Raw genomic sequence first — 24,557 nt, forward strand, 5'->3', positions numbered from 1 at the left:
CTTCTTGTAGGCCAGTTGGGAAATGTGAGCTGGCATTTCAGCTGGGAGGATTACACAGAGCCCAGAAGTTAGAGCATTAACCTGTCTCAGCTGCTGCCTTGTATTTAAAGATTTATACCAGACTCAGCAAGATCTTTCCTTCTCAAAACCGATGCTGATGCGAGCTACAGAACTGCAATTCAGAAGACCCCAGGAAAACACGGAGCTCCCCAGTTCATTTCCCCAAAATAAAAGAGGAGAAAACCTCAGCCTCCCGTGGAGCTGAACCTGCTGGGAGGACAAAACCTGTCAAAAACCATACCTGGACACACAGGCATCCGTTTCCTGCTGATCCCCTCCTGTTCCTGCAGCTCCACTGACCAGCTTGGTTCTTCTCCATTAATGCAGCAATTCCCTTCTTCTTACTAGGAAATGAAAGGGTCAAAATGGTGTTTAACAGCTCGACTCTTGCGCCTTGGGCATCAAAAGCAATCACAACAGGGAAATGAAAGAACAGAGCCCCAGCCCCAAAGCTGTGCTTACAAACAGTTCCCATACTATGTAAGCGGGTACATCGTGCTGTGCAAAACTCCATCTTGCATTTAGCAATACAAGAAAAAAAAATCAGGAGCTCTTGAACAGGAATTTGTTTAAAAAAAATAAAATGTACAATTGATGGAAGCTCTTCTTTCTCTACAAGATCTCTATTAGCCAGGAAAAAAGAAAATCTCTGTTGCAACAACTGCATCCAGGTAGGGTAATGGATATTCTGGAAAATGCTTCACTTGAAGCAAAGGGTAGCTCTTACTTCGTAACAGTGGTTCGGTCTTCTCGTTCCAGAAAGCAGCCTTTGCACCGTCCTCTTCACCTGAGGCCTCGTCACGATACAGCAACCACTTTGGTAAATACCTGCTTATTCCAAAGGCACACACCCTAACGTGAACTTCTAGGAAACAAATAAATACATCCACACTTCTGATTTCACCAAAGCTGATTCTGAAATTCAGCTTCAGCTTCTTTCAGAATTAAACGTGAGCCCATGTGGGGTTAAATCTGTTTCATTTTTGCAGCTCTGTATCAAAACCCCACTGAATTTGTAACAGCTTCAAGTGAGTATTTGGAGAAAGATCAGCTGTAAGAATCAGGGACTGTGACAGCACTTTTTCACACCACCAGAGGACTAAGAGCTACATTCATAGCTACCCCATATTGCACAAATCCAAGATTTCTTTAAAATATTTGCCATCTCTTTGCCAATGAACAAAGATAGTAGAGGACCACAGTAGTTTTGTTCCTTTTTTTTTTAAATATTGCTTGCAAGATGTAACAAACAGTATCACTTGTGTATAATTGTGTCATTAAAGATAGATACCACACACAAACACAGAAGGATACGTACACACACGCATGGCACGCTAGCCCTACAGGTTGGCACTTCCACCAACAGTTACTTTACAGGACAGAGTCACCGGATAATATTTCTTCAGTCAGACAGTTGGAAAACACAATACAGCCAGATCCATAGTTCAGCTACTGTTTGTACATTCATTTTAATGCTCAGGAAAAATATAGATTTTATTTTATTAAGTTTTGCTGCAAAACAAAGAAACCAAAATGAAATCCCTCTTTCTCATCTCTTAATTATTACTATTTATTTTCTTTACACTTTGATTGGAGTATTTAACACCTGCCTTTGGCATTATGGATAGAAAGCTCAGGAGTCTCTGAACACACCATTGTGCAGAAAAAAAAAACATGGAAGAAGAGTGTCACGTAGAAGTTCCTGTTGTAACAACATGTTTTCTCCAATCAGTGTTCACTACTTTATCTCTAAGGCACACGCTCTGTTCCCAGGATCTCATCACATCCAGATTTGCCTCTGTCAGTCCGAATTCTTGTTGAGCCCCCAAGTTCCAGTTCAGAGAACACGCTGTCTGAGGACATCACCTCCCTACCAGCGACAGGCAAGGAGGAGGACTGATGGCCAGGACTGATCTCCTCTGATACCTCCTCCTGTGAAGTGCAAGCGTGTGCTTTTTGCCTCTGCCTGCCGAGGGATAAGGCTGGTCCTTCTCCAGCGTCTCCTTCAGAGCACTGCCGAGTGCCAAGGCTCCAGCTCTGCCCCTGCAGGGCACGGGACGTGCTGCAGGCACTGGAGCTGGATGCCCTTGAAAACACCTGCGTATGGAAGTCTATCACCTCTGGTCTGCACGTCTCTTCTGACTTCAGCCGACAGTTCAATGCTCTTTACTTCACATCTTTCTGATCGAGCAGCAGCACCAGGTGAGGTGGCTGCCTGCCCTGCACCACTCCTTGCCCGTGTGACACTGGGAGCAGAGGGGACTCCCTCCCTCCACCTCCACCCCAATCACATTATTTGTCTCCCCCCCCTCTCTCACGCTGGCTTTGCAGGTAGCCAAACCCAGACCGAGCAGCGCTTCTCATCTAAAATGCAAACAAAAAGGAAGTAAATGAGGGAGGTGGGAATGGGAAGGGAAGCAAGCATATCCTTAGACAAAGATCTGAATCCTCTCCCGGATAGCCTGCCGGCAGATGGGGCAGACAGTAAGGGCTGTGCTGCAGTCTGGGCAAGAGCCATGTCCACACTGGAAGACCAGTTTGATTTGGTCGTCGATGCAAATGGGGCAGGTGATGCGCTCTTCCATCTGCCGGTAGCGGTTCTGCAGCTCCTCCATCAGCTTCCTCTGATCTGTGGATTCAGAGCTTGGGCTGCACTCCACCTCGGTGCTGTCTGCAGGGCGGGAGAGCAGGGAGACAGTTAGTGGCTACTGTGCTCTGCCTCATGCAGCATCTCTTTAATCAGACTGTCCCTTAATGAGCAGCAATTAGCTCAGACTAAACTCTCTTCACTGAGCCTTGTCCAGGGATCCCACAAACAAAAAGCCAGAGATGATGCTTTTTTACAGACTGGCCAGTGCTGCTTTGCTGTTTTCTTGCTCAGCGGTTTTTGTTTGTTTGCTTTTGTCTGCCTGTTTCTTTTTTAAAAAAGGATAAAAGAATCAAAACAAAGAAAAAGAAAATGCAAATGTTGTCTGATATGTCCTGCCTTAGCGTTCTGGAATATACTGATGCTACCTTTAAGTAAAAGCTTTTGGTGCTGGTTGTGATGCTCTGCCATACTAGTCCAGGAGTCCTCACAGTGCTACTGGTACCATGCTCTCTCAACCTCCTGATTACATTTGGGATTCAAATTTCTGCTGGTATTTTTCAGGACACACATGGTAAAACAAGACGACATCATTTGACATCACTTACAGTGACTTTTGCACACACAAAGCTACACAAGTAGAGTCCTTTAGTCGACTCTATATGCAAAATTCAGTGGACCTTACAGAGATAGTTGTTCTACATAGATGAAATGTGAAAGAAGAACCCCAAATACTTGAAAAACTGCCAGCTCAGAGAAATATACTCTTTGCAGTTTCAGCTCAATACAGCCTCTGCTCATCTTCTGCTCCTTAATCTTTGATCAGGTAGTTTTACACTTCAATACAGATGCCCCTTTCCCCTTTCCTGGATCAAGTTGTAGTTCAGTGATGTAAGAAGTGACTTCAAATCCATAGAGTGAAGCAAGTTTGGGAACAGAGAGCTTGCTAAGACACACTGAAGACATCACTCATCGTTAAGTCCTGCTGATATACTCAGATTGAGATGTTCCTTTCTGTAACTGCAATCTGCATGCAAATGTCTCCTCTGGAATTCTTGTTTCCATTCTGATGCCATTTAGCAGTCTGGAGCAAAGACAAATGCTCCCACCTACTGTCAGGCAAACTTTTTTTTTTCCCTCTCCACTCTTTGGAGTTCCAAAGAGAATTTCTGTCTTTGCCAGCTGTATTTGTCTGATGCCATGTGACAGAATTGTTCCCCCGTGCATTCTTCCAGGCATCAAACAGAAAACTACGACCTGACTTCAACAGAGTCACACAACACTAAGACATGAGTAGCAGGACATGCAATTCTTTCATGTTCCTGAAGAGTGATCTTGGCTCTAAAGACATCATAACCGCTGTCCTAACCTCTGTGGAAAAAGCTTCAGTGGGCAACCTGGATTAATTCCAAAGCAAGTGCAAAGCTGCCACCATCTTGATGACACACATTTGCCATTCTGGATGGAGTGATACAGACACAAGACAATCTGTTTTAGGTGGGGCTAAAGATCTTTATCAAAACAACCCAGCTCAACAATTCTTGGAGAGCTGGCCAATGCCAGCCCTGCACAGGCACTGGAATTTCAGCCAGGTGAGAAGCAAGGCTTTCACAAGCTGCCATTTTTCCTTTCTCCCAAATTTTCATTGTTAAATTGCTGCCTGTGTAGATAGGTAGACTGGAGGAGACTGCAGCTCTAACTGCAGAGAACCTGATGCTGCACAGAATAAGCCAGGCACAGCTCTAGCTTCCTCCAATGTCCTGTCTCTGCAGCTTGATTTTGGCCCATGCCAGCTGAAAGTACTTTTTCTTCTCTGAATGTGATCAGTGCAACGGGTACTCCCCTCTTTTCTCTCCCCAAAACACAACTTTCTTCCTTATGCGCATTTCTCTGAGAATCACTGGTGTTGCTCAAACAAATGCTGTGAAGGACCCTTCCCAATACATAGCACTGAACAGTAGGAACAGCACACATACCTTGCTTGATTTTTTTGGTTATTGTCACTTGACATTTGATGCACTTCTTCATTCTCCTGGAGCATTCTACCAAAATGATACAAGGAGGGATTACAATCAAGCCCACCAGTGCCAGAAGCGAGAGGCAGAGAACAGGCTTAAGAACATCAGCTTTTAAATGACCTGAGAACTCCCTGGGTGATTACGAGACTGTTCCTGCATGGAAATGAGGACATGGCCTTCTTTTTGAGCTACCTCCTAGGCTTTTGGTTTAGTCCTTCCTATGTTAGTAGCAATTAAAACACCTTTACCTCCTCACATCTCCGTGCTGCCAGAACTGTTGCCATCGTGGAGGCAAAACAGCTCTTTATTCTGTGTGAAAAGGATGCAGCCCTCACACACAGCCCTTACCAAATTCCCTGGGGTTGGACTGAGGGAGCCCTGATGAGGTTACAAGCTTGCAGACATGTTTGAGCAAGCTGCCATTAAAACAGCCGAGATACAAATGGGTAACAAAAGCCAGAGAAGGGGGAAATCCTTCTCAGGAGGTTTTGATGGATAAAACACTGCCAGCCAGAACTGAAACGTCTGGCCTTCCTTCTGAATTACCCAGGGCATCCATAAGCACTGCCTGGGGGGCCTATCAGCAGGTGCTCAGCACAATGGGTGCCTGTCATGGATAGTTTTGGCCATCCTATCTAGAGACAGTGTTGTTGAAGTCATTCTGGGGTTGTTTCAGGCCACACACAGCTCGATAGACCTTGATTTATGGGAGTCTAGACAGGGAGGCTGCATGGTGGAAAGGGAAAGGGGGAAAAAAAAAAAAAAAACACAGAAAAAGCAGAAGAACTTACCTTCACAGACAATACTGTGCTGGCAGGGGAAGAAATGGATGAGCAAGGCCAGCTCTGAGCAGACCAGGCACTCTGTGGGGACTGCCACGCTTGAGACACTCAGGTTGGTCATCGTGTTGGGGGTGGTGTGCACGCGGCGAAGGCTGCAGGTGACAGCTGAGCAGTCTGAAGAAACCTGCTGTTCCCTGCAACAGAGAACACCTCGTGAAATTTGAGCCACATACTCCAGGTCGTTCTTCAGCAACACACAAAATTGCATTAATCCCTGGGAAACATTCCACATGGAGACTGCTGGCTGATCAACTGTGGCTCTAACTTGTGTGCCTTCAGTGCCTTTGTGGAACCAACTCAGCCTCTACCTTGAATTCTGAGATTCCTTGGATTCAAAATCCCCAGATGTTTAAAAACGTTTAAAGAGACGTATTTCACCTGTTATTTAAAATGAACCAGGAGCATGGCCAATTACAGAAGCCGCTACCTGGTTCCCCCTCCAGCAGTAACATACCTGCAGGTCTATGCCCTCAGATCAAACAGAACTCTGCTTTCATATTTGCAGTCAAAATCCAAACAAAAGTTCCTCAGAACCTGAGAAATTTCACTTGCTACTCTCCCCTTGGCACTTTCTAAGCTATTCTCTCGTCAGCTGAAAAACAACCATTTATCTAGCTCTGGAATAAATTCTGCAGATTCTGGCACCCACTCTTTCATTGCATTTCGTCTCTGTTCAGACTTTAAATACCTCTAACTGCAGAATCCAGTGAAAGCAAAACAGAATCCAAAATTACCCTGCAGAGACGAGCTGCTCTTGCCTTTGGTGGACAGTCTTCTCAGACTGCCTCAGGGCTCTCCAAGTCAGGAGGCTGAATTTGCGTGAGCAGCGTTCATCTGCTTTTGCCAACTGTTTCCAATGGCAGAAGGCACCCTTAAAGAGGCCCTGAGAAACACAGTGCCAGCAACCAGCTCCAGATGAAACAGGAGGTGCTCAGACTGACATCTGATGTGTTTCAGGAAAGCTTCATCCTTCCTGGCATGGCAGCTGTGACACCACAGTGCTGGGGGAGCACTCGACATTTTACAAGGAAATTTACTGCAGTTAGTTCCCAGAGGACGTGGGTTTACCTGAATTTCTGTGAAAAGTCTTTGATGATCTGGACAATCCTTCCGTCTGTAACAAGGTCTAAAGGAGACTTTCCCCGATGGTTTGCATAATTAATATCTGCTCCTTCTTGTGCTAAGTAACATGCAATTGCAGTTCCAATATTCAACTCTACATTTCCAAGAAAGCCAGAAGCCTGCAGCTAAAAGATGTTGAGAAACACTCCGTTAATAGAAAAGTCTGTTACATAGCTGTATGAAATTCTAAACAGAATCTTAATCCTTGTATCGACAATTTAAGAGTGTAATTTTGCACTCACAAAATGCAAGAAGATCCTTCAGCATACAAATAACAGATTCAAGCCTTGCATTCCAGGAACAGAAGTACATAAAACTGCTCCTAAGTGGTACCTAATCATTACTAACCATAGCAATAGGCATTCACTTCTTCAGTTTGTGAAAAGAAAGCACAAAGTGTACACCGAAGGCAGTGCAGTAAATACCAGTTGATGAGCAGCTGGTGTATGGATCCTTAAGCAGCAAGAGCTATTTAAAAAGCCAGGCTTTTATATACATGATCCAAACTCTGAACAATTTTCTACTGGTTTAAAAGATCGGAGTGTTTAAGTAGATCAGGGCATGTAAAATTTGACATGAGAGAATCTGCAGAATCTAGATACAGCATTGCTGTTAATAGTATTGGGAACAATATTCACAGATGCATCGTGTTGAGATTTCTGCCCCCAGGACTGGCTATTGGCCGCCCCTCGTACCAGCTAAAGCCCAGCAGCTAGGAAAGCTGTTGTGCAGACTTAATGAAATGATAAAACCCGTTTTTGTTGCTGATCCCTTTGCTTAAATTTATGGGCAGAGACATTCAGAAGTGATTGTTAGGCTGGTGTGAGATGCCACTGTGAATGACAGGACCTGAGGCTGGAGTATCTCTGGCCACACACTGGTGCTATCAATTCCTGCTATCAACGCTGGTAGCTTGGTAATGAGCAACATGAAAGAAGGGTGGTGCGCTTTTTCAAGTGCCAATAGGTAGAAAGGAGGAATGGGAATTTGGCACAAAGCATGTGCCCCTTCAGAATGTCAGTCTGAATTATGCTTATTTCAAATTACAATACAAACTCTGTGCCAGATTTTTCATTATCATCCCCACAATGGAATAATTCTCAATCCATCCATAATGGATAACCAGTGTTTGCAGTCTTGGCTTGCACTGCAAATTTGGTGCGTGCACATGTTGGTATTTATATGGATGACAAAACACTTTGAAAATCTAATCTAATATCTTGGCCAAAAAGACAGATTAAGCTTCCAATACTTGCATATCATGCGCTGACTTCTAGATCTAAGGCCTATCCTGAAATGACCCATGTTCAGGCTGAGGAAGAAATTCTGCTCTTCTGAATGTCATCAGCCATGGTACACATACAAAGTCTATCCCTGAGAGGTAGCAGAAATGCTGAAAAGCAGTTTTTCCACTGCACTTGTGCTTTTGCAAATTGACAAATCTTGCAAAAAAAAGTCTAGCGTTGTATAATTTGCTTTTGCTCTGCAGTGAAAGATGGGAAAAGTGTATATATATATTCATATATCCATATATATGGATATATTCATATTTCCATGAATATGGAGCAAGATGGTGAAATCCAGTTCAGGCTTTATAGCAACACAGCCTTCATCATATATAATACGTCTCATCTTTCACATTCTGCAGTACATTTGCAGGTAACTGGGGTGTTTGTGGTTAGCTAGCCTCATATTTTCTACGTCATCAGATAGAAATGAATTGCTGTGGTTCTAGGGCAGGAATTAAACCCAAAGGCTCTCGGCTCTGTGAGCAGATTTGTGATCTTTCCCATGTCAAGAAAGCAGCACACAATGCTAATAAAAAAAAAAAGGGAGGATACAGGATGAATTGGTGTCTGACTATGCAAAGTTTAGTGCTATAAAACCAAGCACACTCTCAGCAGATTTATTCACTGCATGAAGGTTTGCTTCATGTTTAGCTAGACGGGCTTTGCACAATTTCACTGCCATCCTTTGCCCTCTTAGATCCCACCATCTGCAGCCACACCATCATCACCATGCATTCTCCTGCCCTTGGTGCTGGAATTTCTCCAGTTCCCAGCTCACCGTGGAAAGAAGGGACAACCCCATCTCCCCTTCACGCTTCTCCATCATGACTGACATCAGCTGCTGTCGTTCCAAGGCAATGTGCATGGCCGTGTCCCCATCCTCGTCTTCAGCATTGACATCACTGCCTTCGCTGACCAGCAGTTGCACCATCCCTACGTGTCCCTGGATGACAGCCAGGTGCAGAGGGGTTTGATTTCGGTTGTTCTTGAGGTTGACATCACAGCGACCCTTGAAGAGAAGAATGGCATCAAACAAAAAGAGCTATTGCTGCTGAGTTTGGCTGAAGAAGAGCGCTGCAGTTATGGTACTTGCTAAAGCCCCGAATCTCAAGTCCATCTGCAGGACAGAAATAAAGATATCTCCAAGAGAGTGCTGTATGATCTAGCTCTCTGTATTTTGGCCATATGACCCACACACCTCTGCATCACACACAGCATTAATTCAGCAAAACTTCGGAGGAAACGTGGGATTTGGAGGATGGGAGAGCTAAGAGTTTTGATGGTGGCTTTATTTTGTTTCTTACCTCTTTGATGAGAATTTCTGCCACTTCTTTGTGATTATTGAGAGCAGCAAGGTGCAGGGCAGTGAAGCCATCTTCCTTTTTGGAGTCAACTAACTGTCGAGCTCTTGCTAGAATCTTCTTTATGGCTCTAGAACATTGGAGGTAAACCAGAGACAGAAGAATTACTTTATTGGGAAGGAAAACAATGCAGAAGAGACAGGTCTGCCTCTTAGGTTCCTCAATTTTAAACAGGCAGCACTATGAGCTGTCAAATGCGATGCGGAGTGCTCCCACTATCTTGCAGACAATTACAAGAATAAAAAAATTACACATTCACTGATGAGTTTGTCAGCATAATCATCACAGAACCACGCTCCTTTCTGGTATTGCTACACTTGCACACAATTCAGGGCAAATTTTGCCTTTGTCTCTCCAGTATTGGAACAACATTTTCTAACAGACTTTTGCTAGCAGCTTTAATGAGGCAGAGCATTATACCACTCTGCTGCCTTCAAATATTGCACACACTGCCAGGAAGCTTGCTGCAGAAAAGTCGCACAGCCTGTCTGTACTAGTGCTTTGCACTACTTGCATTGCTAAAAATATCTCAAATTGGATGTAACGAGTTAGATGATCTCAGCCTTTCCCTTCTTCCTTGCTGAGTAACCATTTCTGCAGAGAATTAACACATTAGCATAAGAATTAAGAACTAGAGAAGCAAGGAAAAGGAAGAAAAACACTCAGATTCGTGAGATCTTTTTTTTTTTCCCCAAAAGAACACATAGCAAATGTAGCAAATTCTCTGCTCTAAGTGCCTTATAGGTAAGTCAGTTCCCCCAGCTCAGCTGGGTGCTAACCAGCTAGGGTTCACAGCTTCTTAAGAAGCATTCAAGCAAGACTTTATCACCATCTAGCCCCAGACCACCTAGCCAAGCTGTGTGTTCCCCAGGAACACATACTGATGTTCGTTCACTTACAGCTTGTTGCCTTTTAGAGCAGAATAGTGGAGCAGGTTGAAGCCTTGGCAGTTCTGGACAGTGAAATCGATGTTGGGTACTTCAGTGAGAATCTCAATGATGACTTTGTAATCTGCAGTGATAGCATAATGCAAGGGGGTGTCTCCCTGGGAATCCTGTAAGAGGATACCAAAGCAGAATACAACACCACACGTTAGCAGCAGGTCAGCTCTCACTGGAAGGAGTCCAGCACAACACTTGCTACTGGACTGAACTAAGCAGACTCGCAGTGATGAAGGGGTAGACCCCAAACTGGAATTTCAGAGTACAAAATGTAAATGAATACTTCTCTGGTGCACCTCACAGCATTTTAAGAGATCTACCTTCAAATTCTGCTAAGCAACAAATGATGCATGATGCTAAGAGAAGCAACCCCCCACCACAAAAGAAAAAAACAACACCAAAACCCAAATCCCTCAAACCCCCAAACTTACTGGGAGGTTGACATCACAGTTGAGCTCGCAGAGGGCCTGCACCACCTCTGCGAATCCTTGACTGACAGCAACATAGAGTGCTGTGCACTTTGCATTGTTTAGCAGGTCTCCGTTGGCTCCTTTACTAATAAGCACGCGGGCAACTTCAGCTTGGTTTCTGATTTAAAGGCAACGAGTAAGACAGATTAGATTCAATGCTGTATAGACAATAAATTTTTCACTTCTTGCAAGCCTACAGAAATTGTTTGTTTTAATTTTTTTGCTCCCAACCTGACCCCATCTCCTCTTAGTACTTAAAAAATAAATAAATCTTCCTAACTTGTACTCTAGAATCTGCTCTGTTTTAAATCAACAGGAATCTCCCACTCATGATAATGAAGAATTCTTCCCTGGGAGCTAACAATGAAGTTCAACCTTTTATGTTGCTTTGGAAAACACGTGCACTACCAAAAGCAAGCCACCAAACTAATTCCAACCACTAAAACTCCAATCACCAAATGCTATTATCACTTGTTCCGATTCCCCCCAAATTTTACAGCATAGAAACTGACCTAGGTGTGGACACTAAGTCAGCATACTGAGAAATTCACCTGTAGTCCTTTTTAGATCACACGCCAATTTCTAACAAGGCAAAAGAGAAAAACCCTCCCTCCTCAGCTTCTCCCACATGCTCTGCACACAGACAATCCATTTACACCTAGAAATGTCCTTTTGCAGCCCTTTAGGTCCTGTCTCAGGGATAGCAAGAAAAGATCTCGTACCCAAAAGCTGCGTAGTGCAGTGCTGTATCCCCCTCTTCATCCCTTAGGTTGACAGTGGCATGTGCCTGCAGCAAAATCTTGACCACATCCAGATACCCCTGATAGGAGGCGATCTGCAGGGCAGTTCTGCCCTGATTCTTGCTGTCGACCTACAGGAAGGACAAAGACACAGCAAACAGCTCGCTTAGTTAGGGAAAGACCTTGCCTTGAGTTCCAGCCTCAGCAGGATGAAAGCCACCAGCTGCAGAACTGTGGTATGCTCAGAAATGCTACGCAGAATCTGTGCCCTGACACCTCTGCTTTACGTACATCAACTACAAGGCTGACCTTGTCCCAAAATATTCCTAACAGGGAAGGGGATTGCACATTTAGTCGAGAAGGGAGAAAAGAGCTGGAAGCCAGGGCTCTGTTTGCAGCTCTGATGCCAAATTCCTCTATGCCTGCAAGCAGAATACTTCTTGATACCTCTGCCAACAATTCCTTTCCTAATAGGAAAATGCATGAGGAGATCAAATTAGCTTTGCCAAGGTTTGGATGCCAAGCCCCCACTGTTCTGTGTTACTCCAGGTACTTCACTGGGCACACTGGCAGGAGGGTAAATCAGTGCTGAGGTGCTACAATGACATTTCTTGAGAACTAAAGGGACTGAAGAACAAAGAGAAGGCTGTAGGAAATGCAAGACAAAAAAGGAAAGGAAGCTACTGAAATCAGCAGGAGGTTAAAGAGAAGAGATGAAGGAGCTGGCAAAACCTCAGCTGACTGGCAAGCAGAACAAAGTTTGTTTCCCCTGCAGCTGGTTCTGTCAGGAGAGCAGGACAGGCAAGACTTCAATTCACTTGATGATGGGTGAGTCATTCAGGCAAGGAGGCGTTAGAGGCCATTGCATTATTCTGCCATTTACACAAGACAGACAATGCTGGTAAGTTGGAAAGCCCTAGGCAAGCAAGCCTAATTTGCACTACAAAGTATATAATACTCTTGCTGCGTGTAATACTCTTACAGAAGTGCTAATTCATTATTAGAAATATTTTAATAGAATATAAAATAGAAATCTAATAAAACTAACAGCAATGTATTCCTAACTCTTGGCGCTTACTTATCTGATAACAAACACAGATGTTTGGTTGTTCCTCCCATCTCCAGAGCTCCTTTATCTTTTTACATAAGGAACTACAGCAAGTACCAGAAAACAATCCATTACAGCAGCTTCAAGGGGCTCAGAATCAGTCCTTTCAGCCATCTGCTTGCTCCTGCCTGCAGACACAGCCTCAATAAAACTTGAATCTTGCTACCACTGGTTTCCAAGGACACTGCTGAAATACTTCATTTCCCACTTCTCCTTTTTAAACCTGCTTTCAAACCTTAGACCCCTCACTGAAACGGCTGGAACCTGCAGTCAGCTGGAAAGAGTGACTTGAGTTGATGCGATCCTAACAGCAGCACTCTGCAAACAAATTTCTCTGCAGCAAATCCATCCCAGTTCCCTACTCCAGTCAGACTGGAGATAAGACTCTGCACAGACTTGCACAGCGCTGTGATCTGGGCAGCTTTTCTCTTTCCTGCTTCCAACAATTTATTTAGCAAGGTTATGTAAGGACAGATGCATTCAGTCAGGCATAACCTGTGACTTTTCTTTCAAAAAGGGGCTAGATTCTTGGACATCCTGGTACTGTTTTCATATATATATATGAATACAGGTTTTCCTAATTCTACAGGTACAGTGCCCATATAGGAAATCTAGCAAAAGCCAGCTTTGGAAACACACTATAGGGACAAAGCTCCAGGTCAGCTTCAATGCCACGCTCTGAAGCCATCCAATATTCACATTTAATTTACATGTTTAATCCTAAATCACAGCAAAATTAGCTAATACAAGGTCTGAAAAAATCATTTCTCTCCCTTCTTTCTCCCTACTCAATCACAAGATTTGATGATAGTATTTTAAAGCACAACAGAGTAACCATTCAGGATGTTTCCAGAACTTGCCTTGTCCGGGTACTTCTGAAGGAGTTCCCGGACTTTAACTGCGTTGTTGAGCGCTGCCCAAATAACAAGACACCCCGCGTGGTCTGACTCTGTCTTCTGCGACAACAGCTTCTCCAGTACGGTAATCAAAGTGCCTGGAGGGGAATGAGAAACAGCAACAGGTTAACAGCCCCAGAGAGCATGTGTATAGTTGGCACAGCACAGCTGAAGAATCACTGTACACGCCTGCAATACCTCTTAGCTCACACAGAGCTTTACAGATTTGTAGCTTACACAGAACTCTGGCTTTATGTTTTGAGGACCCAAAAGACAAAAGAGACCACGATTCAGAAGATGAACACAGAAGAATTACCACCAAAAGGCAAATAATCTGAAGAGGAATGAGGGTTTGGGAAGGATGCTGTAGGCAAGAATACACCTGCCCTCCAGCCACAGGTTTTTGAATGCTTGAATGGACAGAGGTTCTACAGGGCAGGGCAAAAATAAAAAGCTTGGGCTTGTATGCAACTTCTCCCTGGAGTCTAAATTGAGGAAACAGTTTATGACCTATCTGCGTGACAAAACAAACAGAATCATCAAGTCTGTTCTCCCTCCCACATGTTCCTAACCTACAATGGAAACTAGTGAGGCTACAAGCAATTTTAGGAGCAGATGTACAAAGCAGGCAGAATCCCCTCTACACATCATAAGGTCCCAAGTCCAACTTCAGAGTGGACTGAGAAAAACACTCCTTGGTTTGACAGCACTTCCACATAAAGGAATATTTCCTTTATTTTATTTTCCTATTTCCTGGGAATATTTCAAGCATTCACAAATTATTATCCTGCTACAGGAAAAGCAGCAGGATGGAACAGGAAATTGAGACAGATCTGGGCAGAAATAAGTGAACCTAGGGCAGTACTATGGCTAGCAGTCCCAAGTACAGAGCTCTGTATTTGCCTGTTAGGCCCAGCTTTGCTTCCCCAAAAAGACAAAGCTTGATTTTGGAGCTCCATCCAGGGAAGAACAGGCAGATGGAGTTTAGCACTGTCCAAAGCGTGCTGCTGTTGTTACAACCAGAGCAAACATTTCTCAACCCCTGCCAGCCCAGACGCCCTCATTCTCACTGTCTCACTTTTAGATTCCTTTGCATTCTCCGTTGTCATGAGATTTGCTTCCTCGTCTCTCTGGTAGGCTGTCAGGCAAGCTGGGTTAAACGTCCAGGACTGCTCCCCAACCGACACTCGTAAGTCTCCATCCCCATACACCTTGATCACTTTGCCAATGTGCCCTAGGGTCTGCAATGGAAAGAAAAAGGATTTTTAAAAGGTTAAACAGCAGGCTCCTCATCTCAGAACCAACGCAACGCTTCTAAGAGAGGTTTCGCAGGCGGCACTCCTGCTGTATGAAAAGAAGCACTAAGCAGTGACACGCGCGCAGACAGCCCCCACTTGGAGGACACCAGAGGGTTCTCAGCACTTTCGCTATTACTGGCTTTACATAAGAAGGGTTTCCCAGACATAGTACAAATATCTACAAAGAAAGCTGGTGACACAACAAAACTTAGCCCGCAGAACCCTAAGAGAACTGAAAATCGGGGTTAGGGAAGGTTTCCTCTATGCATTTAATTGTTCCTGGTCTGATCAGACCATTTTCCCCACTCAAGCACTTTTCCTGTCTCATTCCAGAGAACAGGGAAGAGCTTAAGAGGACTCATTTACCTCGGTTGGTGAAACCTCTCATCTGACTTACTGGTAGTCAAATTCTTTGCCAGATTCCCCACCTACCCACTTTGCTTTGGGTTCTGCAATAGGATTGTATCAGCAATAGCACCAGGCAACGTTTCTTTGCAAGGCCTCAGCAGTCCCAGCAGGGTCTGTGCTCTCACTGACCAGCAGGAATGCTGGAGGGCCGTGCAAGCCCAGTCACCATTCCTAATTGCTGAGGAAAACTCAGGAAGTTACTGGACTGTCCTGGAACTGACGCGCACTCACAGGTGCCATTTCATCTGTCCACTCCCCATGACCAGGTTGGAATCGCTTCACTGTTTCCATATCATCTATCACTCGGACAACATCACCAACCCAAAAGGTGTTGAGCTACAAGAAAAAAAAAGTCATAAGCTTTTTGGGGGATGAAGCCAAAAAAAAAAAAAAAAAAAAGCGATCAGTTCCCACCCCCACCCTCAGCAATCCCAACCAAACACCAAAAACCCATCCACGCAAAAACCAAGGCATTACAAAACCTAAGTACAGTTCCCAAGAAATCTGAAATCAATGCACTGCAAAACAAACACAGCCCAAGGGCTCCAGTATTGCTGTCTTAAGCCAAGCAAACATTTAAAAGGGAAATAGCTTGGGACAGAACAATTTTCTTCTTTTTCTTCAAACCATTCATAAATAATAATATCATGAAGTACTTGGAACTTTCCTTGGTCTATCCCCTCACCGTACCTGGAGACTTTAATTCATTTTAATAAGGAAGTTAAATCCATTTTATTTAAAACAGGAAAAGCTCCAGTTTCTTTCTGAAGCTTTGCCAGATGCTCCCTCTGCTCACTGAGCTAAGAAAGGGGCACTCTCAAAACCCACTTTTTAAGGAGACCAATTCTGCACAGAACAGTCTGACACTGGACCACCCATTGGTGTTGGCTGGAGATTTTTTTGCCCTGGTGTTCAATTCTTTCAGAATTTTGTAGTCTTCCAGCAGCTCCTTCTATACCTATTAGCCCCATTTCTAATAACCCCCATTTCAAGACCATGACCCTCTGGAGAAGGCCACAGCGATCAGCTTTAGAAATGCAAAGTTAGAAGAGATGGATTAAAGGCTCAGGTCATCCAGAGAGAAGCAAGAGAAAGATGCAAGAAGCCAAACAAAATGAAGATATAAGGAAGGAAAAGAAATCAAGTGGAAATGTTGTGGATGAAGGTTTGTCACAGATGAAAGGCAGCAGGAGGATGAGTTGTTGTAGGTCACTTGTTACCCTTCTTATCAAGGGAACAGAAATTAAGAAAGAATCTACCTTAAGAACTTCCAACATTTAAAATCTAAAGGTTCACACAACTGGACCTCCTAGTAGCCCAACTCCCCCAGTCTGCAGCTACCTGTTTCAGCTCTGAGTGCTTGCACTACTCTGCCTAGTACCACTGCTTTACAGCAGCAGTTTATTTCTTTGGCACTTGCTTGAGACCCCTTGTGTCCTACCACAGCAGGCTCAATTGCCAGCTGCAGCATTTCTAGTTCTGGCCAAGCTCCCTGGTCAGTACGTACCTTGGTCAGAGCTCCAGGATGGAAAGTCCAGCGGGTTTCACTGTTGAACTGGACCCTCACGTCCCCTCTGTCCGTGATTCTGTGCACAGTCCCTGTCTGGCCAATGAACTTTTGACAGAGGGGAAGAAAAAGCAGGGGAAAACCCCTAAATGAATCACATTGCTTAATCCCAAATCTGCTTTAAATGAGATGCAGTCATTTTTCTGCAAAAGGAGGGAAAGAGGCTTAAGAAGCTCCCTTAAAAGGAGCAGCATACGGGAGGCAGGACAGCAATTGGTATACAAACTGTAAAAATGCCTGAGAATGCAGCAGAAACTGTCCTCCTCTTTCCAAATGATAAAGGTGAGCAGAGATTACTACAATCTTTTTTTTTTTTTTTTTTTTAAGACTTTTTTTTTTTTTTCCACTGGCTCCCAAGATGCTGGAGCAACTCTTTTGACCCATCTCAGAGTCTTAGAAATTCTGCAGGGCTCTGCAAGGTATTCTCATACACCCCCAGATTTATCTGAACGTAAAAACCCGACTCCTGTGTCCTATCAATAAAGGATTTCTACTTGTGATTTGCCTACCACAATATAAACATAGAAGGGAACATGCTACACAAAAACATTCAGGCAACTTCCTAGCCAGTGGTTACTTCTGCAGTGCTGAGAGAATGAGAAGGAGCAGCAGCATACCTCAGCCATTTTAGGATTCCAGCCCCCATGGCCCTCCTGCATCTCCCGCAAGATGTCGATGTCCAGGAGGCATTTCACCTTGTCCCCGTGCTGGAACGGATGCCTGTCTGTGCTTTCTTTCCTCTGCAGTTCAGCTGGCTTTCCTAAAGGGATGACACCACCCACACACATGGAGGACGCAATAAGCAGCTTTGTGTTGTGCTTGCCTTTGTAACAAGGGCAGCAAATCTGCGTAAGGCTCAACTGATGCAGAACAGGGGAATTCTACTTGTGGAGCACGCTGTATTCTCTGTGGGGCAGCATACACAGAGAGATCGAAAGGATTTGACTCTAAATGGATCGTGGTATGGATGAAACATGAGGTACTTCTAACAACACACACCACAGGCATTCCTCGGGGAGTTTCATGCATTTGCAGCACCAAGAAGCTGCCTTGGCAGATCTCTCTCTTGGGATACAGCTGTGGGTATCTGATGGCCTTACACGATCTAACCACTAAAAGCCCAAACTGTTTTTACCAACTATAAAGCAATGTATTCACGCAGACTTGTTTTCAAGTCACAGTTTCTCATGCTTACGCACCTAACTTGGGGAGATGCTCTTTGTAGTAAAAACCACCAGATGCCTCCACAGTACATTTCAAGTCCACTTTTCCCTTGTGTCCAACTCGGTAGACGTTTGTGGTGCCATCAGCCCACGTAACACTGGCCACGCTGCGTCCAGTCTCTACATCCCAGCCGCGAATATCGACCACACGTCCAGTTTTACCTTCACCACCTGATGGAAATAGAGAGGAAAAAGTGTCTGGCTTGTATTTTTGCAGAGACCAACACACAGGAACTCACCTGAGACAAAAATTAAGCAACATTTTTCTTAACAAAGTCAAAAACAAGGAGAAAACATGTCTGTTCAATGATTCACCACAGATGAGCAGGCCCAGAGCTGAAAGTCAATAGCTGATAGATGAAATCCTGAGGGAGAAGTTGCTGCCAGGAAGGATTTCTGTGGGGCACTATCATAGGCTTTACACGCTCCATCTGTATAAGGTGCAAACAATCTCACTCACTTTTTAATTAGAGAAATTAAACTACAGGGCAACTGAATTTGATCGACGCAGAGAATTTCCACGCGAAGCTGACTGAAAGCCAGGCAGCCCTTTGCTTTGGAATAAACATGAAAAAGCTGAACTCTGTAACAGTGTAAGTGCCATTTCTCCTGGTCTACAGAAACACTGCCCAGCTAGGCAGCACTCTGTGTCATGGCACCACACTGTGGCAAAGTAAAAACACAGCAGCGTTGGAAAATCTGCCCAACATCAACCTAGCACTGGTGAGGTGGAAGAACATCAGGTACTTTACCTGCACAAAGCAGAGAAGAACACCACTGAAACAGTCCAGAAAGTGGAAATTTTAGATTTATATACAAATGCACCGAATATAGTGACACAGTCTGAATTTGCAGCTTGCCTCCCTCTTTCTGCAGCATCTGTCTCACCGGGTTGCCAGCGAGGTTCTGATTGCCTGCAAAGCTTTGGAAATTACCAACTTAAAGGAGTTTACTTCCTCATCTAACTGCACAGGATCTAAAAAATGACAATACAAACTAGTGTAATCCTTATTGCTTTACTGTAACTTCCCCTCCCTGTCCAGGGAGCATTAGCATCCACTTCCATGATGTTTGGGCTTAGGTGGCACCAAGGAAAAATATGTATACAATGAAAAGATTCAAATGACTGAAGAGTTGTGAGGGTCAACCCTAAGCACAGCTGAACAAGAAGTCTGGTCACTTGGTACATTTTGCACTCAATGCTCTTTTTTTGCAAAGGGCATCAGGAATACTAAAAGCCCCAGGCAAATAAAAGCAAGACCACACAATCAGCTTTATCAAGTAGATGCCACTGCCTTTAGCAGGCACACGAGCACGTAATTAACACCCACACTCCCCTGGACGCTGTGACAGAGTTTGCAAGGTTCTGTATTACCACTGCTTCCATGTTGCCTCCTTAAATGGAAACAGAGCTGATGTTAGTGCTACCAGGAAGGGAAGTGCTGAAGAGCAAACAGCAGTGGAAGGGGGCAGCTCCACCACAGAAAGACGAGGCAGTTTGAGGAGAGAAGAGCTGAGCACCTGGCCTTAGCTTCTCACACTTGTTTTGCACCTACCACTGCTTTCACGTCACTGTCGTACGCAACGCCAGTCTCAGACATGTAAATGTTGATCTGATCTCAAAAGGATGGCTAAGCTGGACTGAGCATAAGCTGCTTTTGCTCTCAAACCTGCAAGCAGCCACGTCCTCCACTGAACCCAGAGCTGCAATAAATGGTGGGGTCAACACCAAATAGGGAACCTCCGGACTTACAACTTAAGTTGTAATTATTAAGGGAAAAAGGAAGCTATAAGGCTCTGGAATAGAAATGGACCGTAAAGTTTCCTCAGCCCTGCAGCACTACACAGAATTGCTATCAGTGAGTTACTTGTGACATCAGGTCTAGAAAATGCTTTTTTGTCTCTGCATTTTCATCCTGAATTTGCAGTTCATACAGAAAGCAGAAGTCATTCTCCAGTAACCACAGCACATAGTTCTTCATCGGTGCTCCACGTCAAACCTAGGCTATTCCTCTTGACTGCTCTTAAGTGCCCAAATAAGGGTAATTCCAAAGAACTCCAAAGGAAAAAGGAATACCACACGTCAGACAAACCTTAACTCCCACCACGGACAGAAGCGTCTTCAGGAGAGGACAGGTCTTTATTGTCCTGTAACATTCTGCACACTTACAGGTCTATAAAAGATCTGCCAGGATGGTTCCCATGAGCTTTCACATTTATGAAATAGGAGCAGCAAAACTTCCCTCCCACACCCTGAATGAATGCATAGAGTCTATGTCACAGGTATGTTTCTAAACAGATACAAGAGAACAAATATTTAAAAACCAGCAACCTGCAGCATCCGAACAGCTTCCCTCAAAGCTGCAGCTCAGCACACGCATTTTCAACCAGCAATACAGCAAAAAGGAAGATAGAAAAAAATGGAATGGTCTTTTACAGGAAGTCTGAGAAGCAGCTTACCATCTTGGTTACCCCATTCCCAGTCTGGGCCGCGAACTACTTTAGCCCCCTGGAAAGTCCCTTTTAATGTGATACGAGTCAGATTCTGTCGGGGACTCACGACGACTCTGAAAAACAAAATCAGGAAACAAATTTATTATTACCGATCACTTCATAAAGCTCTCTTCCAACTGAGGTCCATCGTATCAGGACCAAGTGTGCCATACTTAGAGAAAAGCATGGCTTGAGTTCTGAAAAGCACATAAAACATGCTAGAAAACAATAAAGTATCTGAACAGGGACATTGGTCCTAAAAGCTGGTCTCCCAGAAAGGTCAGAATACTTACAGAAAGACAACTAGTGAATAATATACTGCACTAAGAAGGATCCAGGCTTTTCTTCAAACATTATCAAAATTTGTGAGACCCACACTGAGCTTTATAAAGCTCTGACCTTCCCTCAACTGTGGGATGCAGATAATTGGGGATAGAGGCTGCTGTGCAAGCATGAGGAGAGGCAGATGTCAGTGAAAGTCCACGGAGACAGACATCTGCACACGAGCGGCACAACTGTGGTGGGGCTTCTCTCTCACAGTGTGGGACACCAGAACGTCACCTTGCTGAAAGCTGAACACAAAAATCCCAAATAACTACACTTGCTCACTTGCACACAGCACACTCAGCAGTGAATCGAAGAAAGAACGTCATTTAAGAACTTCAAGAGCTCTGAGGGGGCTGCGTAAAGCAAAAATATAACCCAGCAGCTCCAAAGAAGAAATATTTCCCCACACGTTCTATGGGATGCACAAGCTGCTAATTATATTAGGACAAAGACGCTCGCTGAGGACCAACTATGACTGCTGTGAACACATGCAAACTAATATTTTTATCCATAAGCACTTACCAGCTTTCTACAGCAGAAGGTGCAACATCTGCAAGCCAAAGTTATCCCAGTCTGGCTTTAGTAACTTCGCCCCACTGCCTACACAGAGCAGGGGGAGCCTTGCAAAAAATACCATCAAGGTATTTTTCACCATTTTCCCATGATGAGCACCCAGGTCAGTTAATACAGGTTCCACACAATGAAAACTTACCTCTAAAATAGGTTCTGAGAGAGGGGGAAACAGAGGGACAAGAACAAAGCCTGTAACTCCTCTAGGAAGCCTGACATCACGTCAGGGGGAGAGAGACGCTGCCTTTTGGCTGCCTGGTGTCCCTCTAACTCCAAGGCGATGCCCGTGGGCATTACCTGCATGTAAGGAGTGGCTCAGGCAGCCTCCGAGCCCAAAGCCCTCAGGAGTTCAGCACATTTCATAACTAAGCTGCAGGCTGCACTGCCTCACTCACTTTCTGAAAAGCAGAGCAGATTAGACCAACAGCGCTGTGGCTAGCCTGTTCCCAGGATAACACAGACCTTTATCTTCCCTGCCCTCTGCATCACAGGCATACACACCAATTCATCTCAAGGAGGAAAAGAAAATTACCTACGTGATAGTGAACAGGGGGTCTGACGTCCTGTTAAAGCAGCTCCCAATTCCCATAACGTTACAGTAGCTTCTCTGCTGCTCCTAGTACCTTACCAAAAAGCTTTTTATAAGATACCGAGCCACCAAAGCCCTCGGAGCCGTTTGGTTTGGTCCCTGGGGTGCAATTCGCTTTGCTAGGTGACTGCAGAGGTGCTGCAATCCATACCCTTAACCGCCCAGCTCCTCCCGCCAGGCTTAGTGGGTCCCAGACGGAGTGAAAAGTTCAGCAGCCCTACTACAGGGAAGGGGCGGGGAGCCTACCAGCAGCAGGGCTGACCTCACACCACCTTATTTATCTCCCATCTAATGCCTCCAGAGAGAAGGTAGAGACTCAGAAGGATAAAAAGCTTATGCCTGAACTCACTGTTTACTGATCCATCAAAAGCCTAAGTCTTTTACCTTTCTTAACTTGTTACCAGATCTCCCACCTGGGTGTTTAAAAAGAGGGAGAAACTATTTACACATATTCCTCTCATCGTTTTCATTATCCTGATTGTAGCTCTGTAGGAGAGAAGATGAAGACAATTTTTTGAATGGTTGAGGTTGTGGGTTTTTTTTTTTTGTTTCGGTGTTGTTTTTATTCTTTAAACACCACCAGTTGTTTTGGAAGACAATAATGAAAGAAGGCTCGGAGGCTCACTGAAAAGAAATGCTTACCAGTGTTCATTTTATTGCACTGGTCATGCCTTAAAAAGGGATAAACTGCTATAGACTGGTTTCAAGAACCAGCATGGATTTGTGTATCCCATCTGAAACAGCTGAGCTACCACATGCTACGTGCCCTGTATTTCCTCGAATACTTTCCTAACAATTTAGCCAAGATGTCTTAACGAAACCTGGAGACAAAGCAATAAGAACACGCTTCTTTCTCTCCCCCTTTTCCTTTCTTATGCTCATATAATCCTAAGAGCAGCCCTGCCCCATCTCAACAGCTCTCACGTTAGCTGTCACTTTGGGTAAATTTGTGGCTAGAGACCACGAAAAGAAAGCTGGGTTTCCTTAATATCACTTATAAACACGGACGGGATCAAATTGCCTTCTAACTGCAGCCCTCTGTCCTTAAGCACCCGGCAAGCACAGCCCAAACTCCACCTGTGCTCACGTCTGTGCCAATTTACTGACAAACTGGCCTGCAAAGCATTAGCTGCAAGCAAGCAGAGCCATTCCACCAAACATTTTGGAAACCCACGAGAAAGTTACCTACAGAACATCACCAACCCTGCGTGTTTACCATTCTCTCACAGGTGCTGACCTTTCTTTATTCCCCTGCTGCTTTTATAGCCTACAATCTGAAGTTCTCTCTCAGCATCCCAAAGTACCACCACAGACCCTTTCTTGATAGGCAGGGGTTCTTTATCTGATGTTAAAGACAATTCCAGAGGCAGAAAACACCCAAAATATTAGCTTTGGAGCCATCTCCCAGGAATGGATAACTCATATCAGGTATGGAACCACTTTCCTGTGTCTGCTGTGTAGGTGAGCAAGCAGAAACAGAGACCGTCTTTTATTTTAATCCCCACGCAAGGAACTCCACGTCCTGTTCCACTGAAATGCTGGAGACAACCCACCACGACTGCCTCCTGCCCTTGGCCTCACAAAAATTCTGACCTTGTCCTGAACCACGCTGCTGACCAGCAGCACAGAAGGGCGATGGAGGAACGAGCTGTCCCGAGCCAACACATCGCGGGCGGTAATCTAATTTGACATGTTTTGCTCCAAATACTGCGCAACAACCAACGTTATTGGTGTGTTTCAGCAATACCCTGGAGATAAATTTCATCACTGCAATATTGCCTTTAATAACAATTTTAATTATAACAGCCATTCGAGGACTGCAGCCATTCCTGTCCCACAAATTCCAACGATATTAAATTACTGCGGAGTCCAGAAGACACTCGGGAGCGTGTTCTGTGCAGAGTGAAGCCATGCATCTCATCTCTGTCCTCAGAGAGGCACGGCTCTAAGCCAGAACTGCATTTCAGTGGCTACAAACCCACACTGCCTCTAGGATGGAGAAGGATCTACCCAGGTTGCCTCAAGAAAAAAAAGAGGCAGCACAGAGACGCTGCAGAACCTCCACGTAAAACTGACCTCGGCAGGAAATTCTAGATTCCCTAATCCTCCCTCCAAATCTTTTACTAAAGCACTTCCAGCAAAGGATAAAGAAAGGAAATTCTGACAGATGGCAGGCGGATGCTGATTGCTCAAGCATGAACCAGCCTAAGACAAGGACGTTGGTAAGTGAGGGATCAGGATCACATAAACCTATTTCAGGAGCTGCCTTTACCAAGAATTTCCATTGTCAATCCTCTGCTTCCATGCCGAGGCGCAGCCTTCACCAAACTGATACTCCAAACTGAAAAAGAGAAGCCCTACTATCAGGATATGCCCTAATGTTCAAATAAATTCATACTAATAAATGAATTAATGCTCAATGAACATTTTTAAGAGCATCAGGAAAGAAATCATCACACAGGAGCCAGATTTCACTCAATGTTACTCACTGAAATTTCGTAGTCTAGCATCTTAAACTGACATTGCATAAATAGCAGGCGCTGCAGAGGTTACTACAGGGAATAAACCTGCATCCCCTTTATTGCCTAGTAATCAAATGCCCAGCAGCTGCCACTCAGCTGCTCAATCAGCTCAGGCTTACGCTATAA

General features: G+C 44.6%; 1 protein-coding gene across 2 annotated transcripts in view; it reads right to left on the minus strand.

The window, feature by feature from the left end:
* Positions 1–1,262: 1,262 nt before the first annotated feature.
* The window catches only part of MIB2 (mindbomb E3 ubiquitin protein ligase 2), a 34,853-nt gene continuing 11,558 nt past the window's right edge, over positions 1,263–24,557 (minus strand). The window contains exons 4-19 of one of the 2 annotated variants that reach the window (XM_032201366.1): positions 20,391–20,497; positions 17,907–18,101; positions 17,325–17,467; positions 16,648–16,755; positions 15,372–15,476; positions 14,513–14,675; positions 13,399–13,532; positions 11,413–11,561; positions 10,652–10,808; positions 10,179–10,333; positions 9,223–9,349; positions 8,697–8,927; positions 6,576–6,754; positions 5,457–5,641; positions 4,624–4,689; positions 1,263–2,731 (exon numbers count right to left, since the gene is read on the minus strand). In XM_032201366.1, coding sequence (XP_032057257.1) covers positions 2,490–2,731; positions 4,624–4,689; positions 5,457–5,641; positions 6,576–6,754; positions 8,697–8,927; positions 9,223–9,349; positions 10,179–10,333; positions 10,652–10,808; positions 11,413–11,561; positions 13,399–13,532; positions 14,513–14,675; positions 15,372–15,476; positions 16,648–16,755; positions 17,325–17,467; positions 17,907–18,101; positions 20,391–20,497 — 2,446 coding nt within the window. In that variant the 3' untranslated portion in view covers positions 1,263–2,489. The remainder of the gene's footprint in view (positions 2,732–4,623; positions 4,690–5,456; positions 5,642–6,575; positions 6,755–8,696; positions 8,928–9,222; positions 9,350–10,178; positions 10,334–10,651; positions 10,809–11,412; positions 11,562–13,398; positions 13,533–14,512; positions 14,676–15,371; positions 15,477–16,647; positions 16,756–17,324; positions 17,468–17,906; positions 18,102–20,390; positions 20,498–24,557) is intronic. The other variant, XM_032201368.1, reaches the window with a different exon arrangement.

Source organism: Aythya fuligula, chromosome 21 (assembly GCF_009819795.1).
Source record: "Aythya fuligula isolate bAytFul2 chromosome 21, bAytFul2.pri, whole genome shotgun sequence".
Taxonomy (NCBI): Eukaryota; Metazoa; Chordata; class Aves; order Anseriformes; family Anatidae; genus Aythya; species Aythya fuligula.